General features: G+C 37.8%; 2 protein-coding genes and 1 non-coding gene across 4 annotated transcripts; 2 read left to right on the top strand and 1 right to left on the bottom strand.

The window, feature by feature from the left end:
• Positions 1-158: 158 nt before the first annotated feature.
• LOC148863302 (DNAJ heat shock N-terminal domain-containing protein) lies at positions 159-4,498 on the top strand. Its single transcript, XM_088976114.1, has 4 exons — positions 159-2,268; positions 3,778-3,836; positions 3,935-3,993; positions 4,115-4,498. The coding sequence occupies exons 1-3, from the start codon at positions 592-594 to the stop codon at positions 3,990-3,992; spliced, it is 1,794 nt and encodes a 597-aa protein (XP_088832240.1). The 5' UTR covers positions 159-591; the 3' UTR covers position 3,993; positions 4,115-4,498.
• A 2,050-nt stretch (positions 4,499-6,548) lies between these two features.
• On the bottom strand, positions 6,549-16,023 carry HDA05 (histone deacetylase 5). Of its 2 annotated transcripts, none has more exons than XM_088976109.1 (15): positions 15,742-16,023; positions 15,360-15,547; positions 13,823-14,024; positions 12,943-13,089; positions 12,679-12,791; positions 12,083-12,294; positions 11,576-11,640; positions 11,227-11,397; positions 11,049-11,129; positions 9,883-10,015; positions 9,671-9,792; positions 7,680-7,873; positions 7,333-7,459; positions 7,045-7,109; positions 6,549-6,898 (listed from the first exon to the last, which is right to left on the bottom strand). In XM_088976109.1, the coding sequence occupies exons 2-15, from the start codon at positions 15,515-15,517 to the stop codon at positions 6,733-6,735; spliced, it is 1,956 nt and encodes a 651-aa protein (XP_088832235.1). In that variant the 5' UTR covers positions 15,518-15,547; positions 15,742-16,023; the 3' UTR covers positions 6,549-6,732. The 2 variants fall into 2 exon arrangements, with proteins under 2 accessions (XP_088832235.1, XP_088832234.1); XM_088976108.1 differs by having other exon boundaries at positions 15,761-15,968.
• A 332-nt stretch (positions 16,024-16,355) lies between these two features.
• TRNAG-CCC (transfer RNA glycine (anticodon CCC)) lies at positions 16,356-16,426 on the top strand. Its single transcript has one exon. It is a non-coding gene; the product is annotated as a tRNA-Gly (tRNA).
• Positions 16,427-16,463: the final 37 nt, after the last annotated feature.

Raw genomic sequence — 16,463 nt, 5'->3', positions numbered from 1 at the left:
AGTATGAAGTTGATATTCAACAATGGGGCTATACCTTTTTTTTTTAAGGACAGGGGCTATAGCTAAATACCGGTGGAGTTTGTGGTGGAAGCAATACCAGACACGACTCATGGGGAATTTCCGACTGATGACAGTCTCCAAAAATTCTTAATGGGCCTATCCCACCAAATTGAATTTCAAGTGCAGTAGTCTGGGCCAATGACCTCCCCAGCAAAATGGAGGCCCAGTAGGGCAGTAGTAATTTTGAGCTGGGATAGCACTAGCAGGCCCAGTGTGCGATTACACGGTTTCCTACTTTTCTACGGTTCTACCCGAATCCGCGGTTCAGTGGCTGGATGCAGGCCTGGAGATAGAGACATAGAGTGCGATAAGATAACGCGGTTTCCTACTCCTACCTGAATCCGAATCCTAGCTCGACTATGAATCCGCAATTTCTGGTTTATACAAAGATGGTGAAAACCTATATGAAAAGCAGAGGATGGGACGAATTTTGAGATCCAACTCGAAAGTCGAAAGCCCTAAACAAAAGGTGGCCCGTGGCCGGCCTCGTACCAGCTAATCTGACTATAGCTTGGCATTACAACAGAAGTAATGGCGCCGGAGAAGAGATGCCTATACGAAATTCTAGCGTTGAGCAGAGACTGCTCTCCTGAAGAAATCCGATCTGCGTACAAGAAATTGGCTCTGCAACGCCACCCCGACAAGCTCATCCAGACCGGTGTTCCCGAGGAAGAAGCCACCGCTGCCTTTCAGGAGCTCGTCAATGCCTACGAAGTTCTTTCTGATCCCCGCGAACGTGCGTGGTACGACTCTCATCGTTCCCAGATCCTATTTTCCGATGCCACTAACGTATCCAAGTCATCTTCGGGCTTCTCTACCATCCCTAACATCTTTTCTTTCTTCTCCAATTCTGTCTATTCCGGTTATGGAGACACCGGGAAAGGGTTTTTCAAGGTTTACGGTGATGTTTTTGATAAAATTTACGCCCAGGAGGTTTTGTTTGCGAAGAAGCTTGGGTTGGGGTCGGGAACGGTTAGGGACGCTCCGTTGATGGGAAATTTGGAAAGTCCTTATGCGCAGGTATCGGCTTTCTACAATTACTGGTTAGGGTTCTGTACGGTGATGGATTTCTGTTGGGTCGACGAGTACGATGCGATGGCTGGACCTAATAGGAAGTCACGACGGCTCATGGAGGAGGAGAACAAGAAGCTGAGGAAGAGGGCGAAGAAGGAGTACAACGAGACGGTTCGTGGGTTGGCCGAGTTTGTGAAAAAGAGGGATAAACGCGTTATTGATATGCAGATGAAGAGGAATTTGGAGCAAGAGAAGAGGAGGGAAGAGGAGAGAGCTCGAAAGAAAGAAGCTGAGCGGGCGAAATTAGAGAAAGCTCGGTTGTACGAAGAGCCTGAATGGGCTAAAGTCGATGAGGAGGAAATGGAGAATGATTTTGATGAACCGGACGATGACAAGAAACAGAGTGATGCTAGAGAGCTGTATTGTGTTGTTTGCAGTAAGAAGTTTAAGTCTGATAAGCAGTGGAAGAATCACGAGCAGTCAAAGAAGCACAGGGAAAAGGTTGCACAGCTCAGGGATACATTTGAAATGGAAGATGATCAAGAAGAAAGTGGGTACGAGGAGGGATTGGGTAGTGAGAACATTGTAGAGGAATTGCGGGAGGAATTTGAAGATGCTTTAGATTTTCAGGAAGCGCAGCGAGAAGCTGTAAGCATTTCCAGTGATGATGAAGGAATTGAGGTTTCTTTCGTTAATGATAGCAATGGTTTTGATGAATCATTTGGCTCTGACGAGGAAGCAAGCATTCTTGAAGCCATGGTGTCCGAACACAAGAACAGAACTAATAATGCCTCAAAGCGTCAGCCGAAGTCTTATGCCAGAAATGATAGTGAAGAGACGGACTTCATGGAGTACGATAACCGGAAAAGCTCTCGCAGGAACCGGGCAGCAAAGAAAGAGGGTAGCAGGAAAACCAACGGAGAAGTTCAGAGAACAGAAATTGTTGAAACTGCAGAAGAAGTCGAGTCTAAATATAATGGAAACAACGTTCCAAGCGAAGATCATGATCGGAATGACTCAAGCACAAAGGATGCGTTGTCCCACGCACTTGGGGATACTGACGCTAATGGTAGAGTTGATAGGCCTTTGGACAAAGGTCTTAAGGTTCTAAACCAACCAATTGATAAGAAAGGTACTGGAAAGAAGGATGTGAAAACCAAGTCAAAGAACTCATCCAAAGGAAAGAAAGAAAAGGTAATAACAGCATTTTATCTGGTTTGGATGATGATGATGTGGTTTATGCCCTTCAGGCCTTGATCTTCTTTACCATAAATTAGTGCTAGATGTAGAATGCCGGATGTGAAAACCAAGTCAAAGTATAATTGCCTACATGTTTAAGGTGTTTATTCACCATTCCGATGACTTACCCTTGTAGTCTAGATGTTAAATGCCCTACCATTTGAGTGAAAATTGAAGCTAAGGCTCAGTTTGGAAAGAGTAGAAATGCAAATATGTACAGTACAAATACATACAAAATACATATTTGCATTTGTACTCCTTCCAAACTGAGCCTAAGGTCCATAGCCCCAGTACTTACCACCTATACTACAAATATGTTGGTGCAAAATCTTGTATTTTCACTGAACATATTTGCATTCGTGCTCTTCCCAAATGGAGCTAAAAGGAAAAAGAGAACGGAAAACAAACCCTCAAAGTTAGGGTACTTGATCTTGTTTATAATTTTCTGTTCATTTATGTATGGGAAAAGGACATTTAGGGGGTATTTTCGACAACATTGATAGTTTTGTTTTTGAATACAAAAACAACTACCATGTCAACAAAAACAATATAATTTTGCTCATATGGCAGTTTTTGTTTTCAAAAACAAAACCAATCATGTTGTTTAACACCTCCTTAAGTGTCCTTTTAATGTTTCAATGCTTCCTTATGATCTCTGCTGCTGCCAAAACCTGAACAACATGCTTTTGTTTTTTTCCCTTCATGAGGCTACAATGTACTCTCCCTCTAATTGTCAGTTGTTTTAATCAGTGTACTTTTAAGAGTCCAACTATGGTGTATTGACAAATATTGTTGGTATGTAAATCAAGATTTCAATCAATTGCGTTAAAGATGTCACATTGTCTATTTATTTTCATTGGTTCACATTTCACAAGGTGTATTTTACCTTAAGACTTCAACAACATTAAAGATGTCAACTCTAACATGTCATTCTATCATTGGCTTACATTTTTTGCTTCAAGGTGCAGTTCATGCACCACAGATTTGCCCTACTTTTAATCTATGTTTGGAAAATTCTAATGCTACATGACACTGTTAATCTTCCCTGCCTAAGTCCTAAGTCCTAGCCACTAGTTATTTGCCTGGAAATATCATATGGACGGATTCTGTGATCTGCTGGTTAAACCCCACTGCAGAGATTCAAGGCTGTATTCTCCTGAGCTATACTTTTACATCTTAGGATTGAACTTGTGCACCCTATTAGCACTTCATTTATTTATTTCTTCATTTAAGAATTTTAAGAATGAAAACTAGGCAGAAATGTTCCATGGGAATGCGATTTTCATATATGGTTATTGAAGTATTTCCATATAAATCCCTCTTGCTTGCTTGTATTGTTTGATGAAGTCAAGATTTTCTTCATAATTGAACTTTTAATATGATCATCATTTCTTGTATATATTCTGATTTTCACTGTTGTTCCTTTTGTGCCTCCTGTCTAACTGTCCAATCCTTTCATCTCAGGTGGTATCAAAGGCTTCTGGCAATTCATGCGAGACTTGTGGAGAGAATTTTGAGTCAAGGTACTTGAATAGTGTGTGTTCTTGTTTTCTTCAGAAGAAACTGTAGTTTTTATTCCATTTGATGGTTGTAACTGACTTCTATTGGTTCTTTGGTACAGGAGTAAACTACATAGGCATCTAGGTGATACTGGACATGCTACATTAAAATCACGATAAGGTTTCTTCTTCTTCCTCTTCTCATTTTGAGGCTTTTTTCTGAGATTTTAAGACCTTGCATCTGACCTCTTTCAATTTCTTATTATCAAAACAATTACTGAATCTTCTTTTGTACCTTGCAGTATTTACTGTGGAAGCATGGTGACATAACTAATGAATTGGAACTTTTTCCAAGATTATCGCCTAAAGGAAGAGAGAAAAATAAAGGATAGAAAATGTTGAGGTTCCGTCCTGCGCTGATTTTTTATGAAGGGATGGAAAACAAAAAATTTTACGGCCTTAGATTGTTTTTATTACCTTTAGGCACAAACACAGCAGGAGGGAAAAGAAAATGAGATGGTTTTTTATTTTTTTAATTCTGCTGCCTTCTGGTGTTCTGTTTGATTTACGTGCGCACCAGTGTTTGGTATGCAAAATGACAGATGAGTAATTGGAAGTTATTATTATTTTTTTTTATGGGGACCAGAAAGTTTGTGTTTTTGAATTTATGTCCATTGCTCCGAGTAGTGCACTTGTAAATGTATAAAGCTCGATATCAATGATGAGAATTTTGAGTCGTCAAAATTCGTTCTAGGCTGTCGTATACGTAACCAAATATTATGAAAGCTCGATGATCAAAGCTCAGACAAAGTCAAAATACGTCAAAATTCGTTCATATCTGCTCTACTTACCGAATTCAATGCCTTACTGATTTGATACTTTAAAATTACCAACTGATGGTGGCTCAATTGCTGTGTTCTCTGGCAGTTTTCACTGGGATCAGATTAAATCCCGCTGCCACAAGGGCGGGCTTGGAGGGGGAGGTATGGGTATTGGCAAAAAGGGCGTAATTACATTTGACCACCTTATCTGTTACCAAATGGGGCGTGTTTGGGTTAACCATTAAAAATGATTTTCGGCATACCAAGGGGGATTTTACAATATGAATGTTTTTGTACGTCTTTCATTTGCTTTTAAAATCTTCACAGCAACAAAAAGATTATAAAGTTTTTCTTTTTTATTTTTTTTTTATTTTGAGGAGAATAAACAAATTGATTTTGCTGACAAATCATATTTTTAAAACCATCAAAATAATAGTTATTTGAAAAGAAACAAATTTTTGGATATGATCATCATCGGCATCCAAGCCTTGTACCAATGGGTTGGGGTTGATTATTTTAATTTTGTTTTGCCATTCCCTTCTGTTTAATGCCATATGCACTTATGAAACATGATGTTAAATATCAGATGAAAACATCCTTATTAGAACCCTGGCATTTGCAGAGTTTCACATCCAATTCCAGACCATCAAGTGGAAAATTTAGGGGTCCTTACTTGAAAAATAAGTGCTTATTGAACAAGTACTTAAAAACAAGTGCCTATTTTAATAAGCACTTACGAGCATTTGATGAAAAACCACTTATTTTAAAAAGAAGTATAGGCATTCTTAAAATGATATGGCGGATCAAGATAGGCCAGAAAGGAAATAAACACTTAAAAATAGACCCAAATTTTGTGCTTCTTAAGTATTTATTCTTAGAATAAGCACATATTATGGGCGTATTTCCCAAACACAAATAATTACTTATTAGTGTGTTCCGGTCCCAAATAAGTGCTTATTCAAATAAGTACTTATTTTTAAGCACTCACAAACTTAGGCTTAATCCATTTATTTCTCTCTCCCCTTGAATTTGCATTTAGACGTGCAACTAGAGTTAAGTAAAAACAAAAAATAAACCATGTGTCCATACACAGTTTTGGATAAAAACGAACACATACAACTAAGACCATGGTTTCTGGTTTTTAGTTTTGAGAAACAAGTTATTTTAAACCAAGATGGTTTTGATTTACTTTTGAAACACAAACCTTGTTGGATTAGCTGAACGCTTGGACTGTTAGGCAGGCTGTGGAATCAATGAAAAATGACAAGATCACCAGTCTTAAAATATTGCGAGAATGATGGTTCAGCCCAGGGTCGGAATTTTTAGGCCCAAAGTACAGTTGGGATAGGTGCCAATTCACAGGTGGACATTGGTGTGTAGAGTGGGGGATTTTGACATTTTGAATGTTTATAGCTCTACTGTGAAAATCAGAAATCTACATTGGGCCTGTCCGTACTATTCCGTAAAATATAGGGATTTTTGAACTGCACTCCCCCTTCATAAATATTTTTTTGCACCCCCCTCCTAATCTACTAGTAGCCCCCCTATAAACTACATCCTGCCCGTGAATTTGGCATCAATCCACGAGCAGGATTCAGTCCACCCCTAGGTGGAGCTAAGATTTCCTAGGGGTGGACTGAATAAAAAAACCCCTAAAATATATGAAGTTTACACACTGAGAAGTTGAATGATTGTGAGCCCCATGTATTGGTGTGGAATCTTATCATTGATTCTACAGCCTGTTGAACAGTTCTGTCTTGTCACCATGCTCCTCATTTAATGTAACTGAACGTGGAGGGTGTAATCACCTTTTATGCTACTGAAATAAATAAACAAGCAGCTATACGATAAACTTACCAATTGCTAACCTTCATTTATAAAATGAAAACATCAGACGTTCTTTTGCTGAACCATATAGATCGAAAGCCTATGAATATAACTCTCTTTTAATATCAAAAATATCCATCCAAGGTGCAAGTACTGTGTTTCTATTTTCCAAAAGCGGGCATGCTTTTTAACACTACAATTTAGAACAGTATTGAGGAGATTGCTATCTAGGATTTACAAATAGTATGGACAAGACAATACCATGGATGCTATCACAAGGGTTTAGTAGCTGCATCATCAATGTAATCCATGGCCTCTGCTTCTGAGAGTTGTCCACCTTGTACCAGACCTTTCACCAATGTCTCCTTGTATGCTTTTGATGGAGCATGCATTGGAAGCTTTCCAGATTTAAAGCTCTCAATATCAGAAAGAGAACACCTGCGTTGAAAGAATAACAGAACTTGTGTAACTTTTTTGGGGTAGTTGACAACTTGTGTAACTAATAACAGTATTATTTTCAACTAATCGAGTATGGTAATTCAATTTAGGAAAAAAAAAAGCCCTAAATCTGATAAGGAGAATACGTTATTGTGAATATGGGAATATCTCCCTCCTTTCCCAAGTAAACCACATTTGAGTACCATTTACCCTGCACCAAAACCATATAGCAGTTAGAGATCTACCGAGAAGCAGAACTAATGTATATGGCTGAAATTGGAGTACTAATCCATGCAATAAACTCAGATAATAGTTTAGGATCTGGCATGCAGTGATACTGAACCATGCATGCTAATACTAACTTATTTACTAGTGATTTCACCAGAGGATCAACCAACAAGAAATTTTCTATTTCAAGAGAATTATGGGCAAACCTTAAGAGCCTCCGGAGAGATGGATTTATTTTCCACAATAGTGTCCAAATCAAGCAAGTCAAACAGAGGTGTAATGTCCTGGTTAGTACTGTTCTCCTGAAGCAACAAGTCGTTAAATTGCTCAAGCCTGCACATGTGCCACGTAAAGAAAGAATTCACTTTTAGAGCATTGCAATTAGGACTCAACAATCATTTTGAAAGTTTCAAATGTATATTTCCTTTTTTCCCCTTTTCTTGCATGGATACAAGTTGGGGTTTTAGGGAATGTTCTTTATCAGAAAAGAAAAAATAGCATACACATCAAGCCAAAATAGTAGACCGTGACAGCAATATCACAGACAACTTACGTTATTTTATACAAGCACAAGTAGGCTCTATCATTGACATTACTTTTAGGATGAAGGAAAGCAACTCCTCCACTACCCCATGTATATGTATGTGACCGCCCAAAGAACATGCGGTGAGGCACAATCTTCCATAAAATCTTTTTTGGCAGGCTTCTATCTTGTGAACCTGGACATGTTTTCTTCATGCCTTCCACCTATAAGGCATTTCTTGGGATCAGAATACTGTTTTACAGTGTCATTCAACATCAATCAGAAGAGGTGATGCATAGAATAAGCATCTGAACTAAATGCAAAATAGGTGAATTAGGTGATGACAATGATGTCATGGCCACATATGCCATAGTAATTTAAGCTGTCCCTTGATTGCCATCAATTCATGCATGGTAGGCACTAAACATTATGTAACAGTCGATGTTTCTAAGTATAAGAGTTCCTTGAAATATCATTCAAGATCTTTTCTTGGGTAAAAAAATATCATTCAATATCAGTCATTAAAAGCACAATGCAGCTCTTTGTCCCAACTAGTTGAGATTGACTAGATATCTTAGTTGACTCTCTCATTTTCTCACTAATTGGAGCTACTCCTAAGTCCTCTCTAATGAACTCATTATTTTTATTGTATGGAAGTTAGGAGTTCGTGCTCTTGATTGTCCAACACTCTGTTCCAAAATAATGCTGACCTTTTAAATTCCTTACAAAATTTTGGTTTGTCTTCTTGGAACACATCAATTAGACACTACACTGGATCTAATTCCAAGGACAATAACCTCTTCAATTTCTCCCTCATTATGGATGATTGATCATTGATCCAAGGTACCAGTAGTGGTTGCTTTGTGTATCTCCTGATCATTAATTTCAATTGCACCACCATTGTCACTAATATCTTTGCTAATTACTTATGGATTAAGTGCTGACCTATGGTGCAAACCTATTGCAATTGGAAATTCTCGTCTCCCCTTCCTGAGTTTTCACACTAGTTACGAACAAGAAATGCCTCCTCAATGGATGGATTACATAAAAAAAAAAACATCTATTTCACCAAGGTGCCAGGATGATAAAAGTCACACCAAGAAATTCAGGAAATATATTTTATTAAATACATGAATCAATTAGGCTGTGTTTGGTTTGAAGGAAAAAGTAGGGAAAGGAAGGGAAAAGTAAGGAAACCTTTACAAACCTTGTATAGGTTTCCCTACCTTTTCCTTTCAAACCAAAAAAAAAAAACACAGCACAAATCAGGATTAGCAAAATATGGTCCTTATTTTTATTTTCTTTTCTCATATGACTTTCATGGTAGCCTAGTTCGTATGGTCCAAGCTTTGGTTTAGCCATAGACCAGTAGACTTGTTCACAGGCCAGGCTGGGATGGGTTCGGGCTAGGCTTTGCCTCTATATTAACAGAACATGTTCAGGCCCAAGCCCAAGCACAAAACCCAGACCCAATCAAGAAATTGGGCAAGATGATTTTTTGATTTTTACTCTACAACAAAACTGATTTGTTTATATTAAATGACCTCAAAACCCAAAAATACTGCAATCTAACTATGGCTTGAGAAAAGACAAGAGGAACAAAGAAATATATAAATAAATATATATATATATTGTATGTATAATATAAAATATTATCGGGTGGGGCTCGGCCAGGCTTTTTTGAGGAAGCCCAAGCCTAAGCCTGTGGGCCTAAAACCTTGTCCAAGTCTGACAAAGAACGGGCTGGCTCGTTGGTCTACCAGCCCATGAACAGGTCTAGAGCTCAGCCATAAGACGAGAATAAAATGAACCAGAATGGCAGCTCAACAAATAGTTGGAACATCCCCCAACAGGCCTTTTTGACCAAAGTTTGATGTTTGGACAAGACTAATTAGAGACAACCTCCAACGCATTTTCCTTTTATTTGTGTTACAGTTGTGTTTTGCCCAATTACGATTGCTTATTCCTTGTAATAGTAATTACTGTACATGAGACTACGCATGTACATGCTTTTTTCTTACCTGTCCACCTTCAATATAGCAGAGGAACCTTTCTTTCCACATGTTTGATCCATAGCTTGCATACCAGATATCTATCTTTGAAACATTTGATCTCCAGGAAATAGAACTATTGATACTTTGATCTGCCAATAACCAAGGTTAACTTCTAAACTCCAGATGAGAACAGAAGAGGAAAAATGATGACATGAAATGATTTCACATGATCACTTTACCATGACTATCCTGATCAACTTTAAGCATTGACAAGGGTTGGATAACATCCTCAACAACCTTCACCATGTTTGCTGATGGAGTGTCCTTTTCATCATTCTCAGCATCGGAATCAGAACTTGAGCTCAAAATATACTGGAATTCAAGAAAAAAAGTAGTAGTATAGATATCTATGCAAATTAAAAAGAAAAAGAAACTTCTTCTAAATCCTGACTATGTTTTGGCATTTTAGCCCAACTAGCTTTTCTTTCCCTAATGCTAAATTACTGATGATCCAATCTATGAATAAATTTTGGGGTCAGAATGTATCTCTCACATAATTGCAATCACATATAAAAGGAAGCAAAATCTATTTAGTATTGTTCTCTCTATCTACACTTCTTTCAAAATGTAGTGGTCTTTGAATTCCTTGGAATCTAGATTAACTGCCACAACCTTTTTTTTGGATCAATAGGAGATGTTATTAAATTGAAAGCACAAGTATTACAACAAGTTGGGAGATTTCTCCATCCCAAAGACAAATTTATAATTTATAATTTTGCCCAAAACATTTGGTGCCTAACAGTCCCTTGTTTAGCCAAAGCATCCACCATCCCATTTGCCTAACATAGGCGCCTAACAGCCTATGTTACCCAGATAAGGCAAGGACATTTGCACAAGGAATTTACACTAAAAATTTAAGTACCCATATCTGACATGAAATGGCACCCTTATACAATATGAGTATCATAGAACACATATTGTCTACTTTAAGCTTCAATCCAAGTGTTTGAATTGAAGACGAAGGCCAATTGATTATATGAATGTTGACCTAACACAGAGAGGACATATGTCTGATCTCAAATAATGGTGATATTAAGAGACAGATGTTAATCCTCATTTCTCCACTTAACATCATTTTAGGCACTCACAGAATCTTCCACTCATGTATGTCCACACACATGATCATGTACCTATGTAATTTGCCACTTTTGCCTCTTAGATGTCTCTATGATTTTCGTATAGAAAACTTATATATGTATGATTCCTAACAGTAAGATATGCAAATATAAAGTCCAATCATATAGCTAATGCAGCTCTATTTGACTGTCACAGGTCTCATTTTGCAAATTTGACTTCAATAAGCACATCCATATAGTTGACAGTTGAAAAGTTAAGAAAGTATCACCTGAATGGGAGTTGCCTTCTTAATGGTCTTTGGTAATTCATCAGCCAATATTGGCCAGAATGGGCTTAATTCTTGGCAAACCTAATAGCAGAAGTAAAGGTTAACTTGACAAAAAAGGAATAGAAGAGAAGATACCGAAAGTAAATGAGAAGTAACCAATGCTACATTACATCATCACCTTTTGTATCACACGCCATGTTGACTCAAATGGGTAGGCCTCTGAAGTTCCAACTACAGGCTCATCATCTAATAAAACTTTGACACATGCCAGCACCGAATTTGCCAGAGAATCAAGATTATAGCCTCCTTCTAAAGCCATCACTATCTTTCCCTGAGCAAACTCCATTAGCTGAAAAGCAATTGAAAAAAAATCAAATGAAAAGCAAGAGAAAGAATTCTCCACAAAACAACTTTCAGAGTGCAAAGTTATGAGAGATACTTTGCTGGGCAATATAATGAGTTATTTTGGAATCTGAGTATAAAATTTAGAAAGAGAACACACAGAGCAGGCTTAATTGAATGCTAACCTTTTTCATCATAACAGAATATCCATATGGTGTGATTCGACAACCTCCTAGAGGATCACCTGTGGCTGTTCCAAGAGATGGACCAATGGTATTTAATATGTGAAAATAGTTAGCAGAGGCAACTGCAATTCATGTATTACCCGAATTTAACAGTTTTCCTAGAAAGACTTGACAAATGGAATGCATCATTATCAAGGAACATTTTCAATGGTTACATAGCTAATAAGCCTCCCAATATAAATACAATACAGAATAAAATACAGAAAGCAGAAAAAAAAATCTTCCTCAATTTGTTCTTCTGAAAAAATAAGGGATTGTTTTCACCACTGGCAAGTTCTTGGGAAAATGGTAGGACAACAATATATAGCCACCTCCACCTGTAGCTGTCATTCAGTAAATGAAAAGGTCCTAGGTCTCATCGAATTAATACAAATCTAAAGAAATAAAGAATATAACGGTGGCCCTGAGAAATGTAAAGATTTAGCAGTTATCATGACTAGAGCAAACCTGCATCAAATCCACCAGAGATTAGGATAATGTCTGGATTAAAATCCCTGGCAACAGGAATCAAAATATAGTCCCAAACTGCTAGATAGTCTGCATCACCACATCGCCCATGCTCCCAAGGAACATTTATATTATATCCTGCACCTAATCCTTCTCCAACCATAGTGTAAAAACCATCATCTCCCCCTGGATAAAAGCTTCCAGAGTCAAACCTGCATGGATAGAATCAGCTCATCAAAATAATGATTGGAGGTTTCCTTCTTTCTTAAGATAATGAAAAGTAAACTCTGTTCAGTTATTTGGTATTGAATATGCAATCTGGTGGTTAATGGTGCAGAAAATCCAGCTAAGGTGCACTCTCAAGTCTGTCAAATCTGTAAAGATATCTAGTCCAAGTGTTGGAAAATGCAACCAAATACCACAAAGAAATAGATAAAAAATGCTTCAAGAAAATCAATGAAATTGATATAACAAGAGTGGTTAGAGCTCCAATCTTCATTACAGGTTCTGCTCAAGGGCCAAGGCTGCAACAATAAGGTCAAAAAACTTAAACCTATGAGTAGGAAAAGTTTTTAGAGATTAACATTCTTATATACCTATGAACAGAGAAGAACAACACCTGAGGGTCCTTCCAGAACATTTTTTGGGTACCATTTCCATGATGAACATCCCAATCAACAATCAGAATTTTGTGAATACCCAATTCTGGCTGCGATGTGGCGGAAAATCAATGTAAGAGTACTGAAGAGACACAATTGAGTTGACAAGCAAAATATTAGACAGTGCATTTTATTATTTCTATCTTGATTAAAAAGAGAAACCACAGCTGGTCAAATATATAAATGAGAACACAGCCATACTCTTTCATTCAAGAGAAAGCTTGCTGTGATGGCAATATTGTTGTATAGACAAAACCCCATTGCTTCATCTGGTTCTGCATGATGCCCAGGAGGTCTAACAATGGCAACAGCAGAATCCAGCTCCCCTTTTGCAACCTTCTCAGAAACCTAGAATAAACAGATGAAATTAGGATTAATAGCGCTGAAGATAATACATTCGTGAACGAAAAAAAAGAAAGAAAAACATAAATAAAACCCCCAATGGGGTTTGAGGCAACTTGAGCTACACCGAAAGTGTGCTTTAGAAAATTCACATGGTTTATGGGTTTCCTATCAAGATGTTTATGGTAATTGACATTTAATCATAATGTATGTCTCGAATAAGAAGGAAAACTTGTTTCAAAAAACTTGGGTTAGATAATAGGATAGATTTGTAAAGTACCAAATCTTCAGACCAAATGGTCTCAACTAGTTGAAGTATGATGACTCAAATCTCTTTGTTCTCAGTTCACCAATATGGTCCCCATCAAGTCCCCTTAGTGTTTATATGGTGGTTTTAGTCCAAATATTCTAGACAGAATGGAAATCTAGAAGTAGATATCAAAAAGAGATGGCAGCAGCCCATGCTTGACAAATGAGTGACAAAAAAAATAGCCTTCGCAAAAGCTCATTGACACTTTTTTTTTTGGATAGTTAACATATTTCATTAAGCAAAGAAGAAATATGTACAGATACAGCTTCCCCAGAGGAGATATTGTGACCTCACCCCATTACATAAATTACAATTACAACTGTGCCCAATACACCAGTTCCCTATTTACTCCTTGCTTAGCAAGTGTATCAGCCCACCCGTTTGCAGCTCTTGATGTCCACTGAATCCTTAAAAGCAATAAAACATTACCTCCATAACTGAGCCAGCAGCAAGATAAGCAGATTCTGATGAGCCCTCATTGAGATATATGGAATTAAATTTTGAAGCAATTCTGTTCCTTCGCGAATCAAATTCTCTCGAGCTAATATTCCTTATCAATTTGATATGACTCTGTGTATGAACTGATGCTATATGCCTATCCTCTGCTTCTTTAGCATTCAAAACAACACATCTGAACGATAAAGCCACCAATTCTATTTAGAATACCATCCAAATTGGGGTATAGTTTCTGATGTAAGAATCAAAGTGTCCAAGTACATCAGTAAAACTTAACCTTTTAACTGCACCACAGAAGAAACTAAACAATAGTTAAAGTTGAAGTTTAAAGCAATTAGTCTCATTGTATTTAGATTGACTTTTTCATGACAAATTCCTTAATTCTATGTATGCTGGAATTCAATTATTCATAGTTCTATATTTTAGAACTGTAAGATTGTTGACACAAGCTACAATTTGGTCTGGTCCTCTTCCTGCTTGATCTAAAGAATTGATGTTATGAGATCATGATTGACCATCTGGTAACTTAAAAGATTTCAGAGTTGATAAAAAGTTGATTCTTTGTTGTTCTCAAAGTTAAATTTACCTTGAATAAATGTCCAATAAAAAACCAAAGGTACAAATATTTGAGTGACCACATTAGAAGCCAAATCCTGAGGCTTGGGAGCACCCGTAGAAATTCCTCATTTATGTTTCTAGGTAAAAACACAAAGAGAAAGAACACCCAAGACATGTTTCGGGAACTCCTAATATAAGAATAAGGTCCTAAACTTCCATATTGGCCCCAGAAGAACGTTGTTGGGAAATGTGATGCCACACTTTTAGTTATTGCTTAGTCGTGTTTTATCAGGTAGTTAGGTAAACTCATTAGTAGTTTAAATATTATTTTTATTTTTACTAGGTAGTTAAACTATTTTTTAATACTACCAAAAATATTTTTTTATTGCTTACAAATTAAAATATTTTACTCCTCAGTAAATTTCGTTTTATGTTTGAGTAGTAATTGAGGTTGCAATATCGGGTCCTGATGTAAAGCATGATATGAATATTTTAGAGTAAGCCATTAAGAGTTCTGCTTAACGTCTTTGAAGGTCGATAATGTCATTAACCCTCCCAGTGACCATTTCTTCCTTCTTTGCTTTGTTTCAAATCCACTGCTAATTCCTTTTTTTTTTTTTTTGACAATCCACTGCTAATTCCAATGGAACATAACCGAACCCAAATAACAGTGCTCATGAAACAAGCTCTATTCATCATTACGATCTCACTAAATGATCACACAAGCCTCGAAATCAGTAACTGGAATAAAAACATAAAACATACACACACACAGGGTTTTTCAAAATAAAAACTAATCGGAACTCGCCTGCAATAGTTGTCAAATAAAATGGTTAGAACAAATACCATTGTAAGGAATCTCAGAAACAGGGTCGATCTCCGTACAAAGAACCTTTTTAGGGTTTCGAATCGGGAAAAACTAAGAACAGATAAAGTTCATCATAGTACTGACCTCTCAGGGATTCCGGCGGATTCGAGTTTCTGCCATATGGCCTTGATTCGATTGGGATTCTCGGGGTGATCTTCGCCGTCGGGGGTGGAGTGCCTGCACATCCTCTCATCGTACAAGAGACCGACACGTGGACGGTGCTGATAATTCTTTGAATCCATGCTGATGCTCACTTGACACTTGAGGACTAGCTGAGAAATGGGGAAGAAGAAGAAAAAGAAGAAATAGAATAAGAAGAAGCAGAAGAAACCAGAGAAGAGAAGAGATGAAAGAAAATAAGAAATGGAAGAGTTGAGTTGAAAGACGAATCAATTGAAAAGTTCCGTCTTTGTCTGTCGTTTTCCATCTTCTCGTAGTTTTTGGAGGGAACATTTTTGGAAATTACTTCGGAATTCGTCCTTCACCTCTTCCAAATTCCGTAGCTCGCGAGCTACCAAAGTAAATTGCGATAGATGCAGCATCTCAGATTTCTCAGCATCTCTAGTGCGAGTGCCAATTGCACCGAGGTCAAGTTAGAATAAAGTCAGCTAATCACACGGTACGTGTCAAATAGCCCCTTTTACTTCGTGGTCCTCTCTCTCTCTCTCTCACGGTAGGCCATAGGTGTCAAATTGCTCGGGGCCGGAGGTATAGTTGAAGCGTTAGGAAGGTCAGTAAATTCAAAGATGTTCCCGCCAACAAGGAACAAAGATTTAGAGGACGCAGAAAGGCTCAATTATTTGCCACGTGGCAAAGTATAAGGATATAACTACCACACCTGAGACGGTATAGGGGCTAACTTGCTACGTGTACCACATGAGCACTATTGAGTAGGTCTCAATCCCATCTGACATTCCCAATTTCGGTCAAGATGATGAGCAGGCAGGACCTTTGGCTTTGACTGGTTCTTCAGATCCTCTCCCAATTTTCATGGAAGCATGGAACCACCGGCAACTTTAGGCTTTAGCCTTTACTCATTAGAGATTTGATGATCATGTCGCTTTCAGAAGCTTAACATCTGCGCATCTGGTGTAGTGGTATCATAGTACCCTCCCACGGTACTGACCAGGGTTCGATTCCCTGGATGCGCATCCTCTACCCGTTTTACAAATTTCCTTGCTTGTTACT

The sequence above is a fragment of the Nelumbo lutea genome, chromosome 3 (assembly GCF_056320005.1).
Source record: "Nelumbo lutea isolate HS-2025 chromosome 3, American lotus-T2T, whole genome shotgun sequence".
Lineage (NCBI taxonomy): Eukaryota > Viridiplantae > Streptophyta > Magnoliopsida > Proteales > Nelumbonaceae > Nelumbo > Nelumbo lutea.
The sequence above is the reverse complement of the archived record's forward strand: the minus strand, read 5'-3'. Positions and strand labels throughout refer to the sequence as shown.

Excerpts from the sequence above, each read along its gene's own strand:
- LOC148863302 (XM_088976114.1), top strand. The coding sequence starts at position 592 with ATGGCGCCGGAGAAGAGATGCCTATACGAAATTCTAGCGTTGAGCAGA. Across the intron at positions 2,269-3,777 it reads CCAAAGGAAAGAAAGAAAAG|GTGGTATCAAAGGCTTCTGG; the intron begins GTAATAACAGCA and ends CTTTCATCTCAG. Across the intron at positions 3,837-3,934 it reads GGAGAGAATTTTGAGTCAAG|GAGTAAACTACATAGGCATC; the intron begins GTACTTGAATAG and ends TCTTTGGTACAG.
- HDA05 (XM_088976108.1), bottom strand. The coding sequence starts at position 15,817 with ATGCTGCATCTATCGCAATTTACTTTGGTAGCTCGCGAGCTACGGAAT. Across the intron at positions 7,874-9,670 it reads GCTATATTGAAGGTGGACAG|GTGGAAGGCATGAAGAAAAC; the intron begins GTAAGAAAAAAG and ends AATGCCTTATAG. Across the intron at positions 7,110-7,332 it reads TCTCTCCGGAGGCTCTTAAG|GGTAAATGGTACTCAAATGT; the intron begins GTTTGCCCATAA and ends GTTTTGGTGCAG.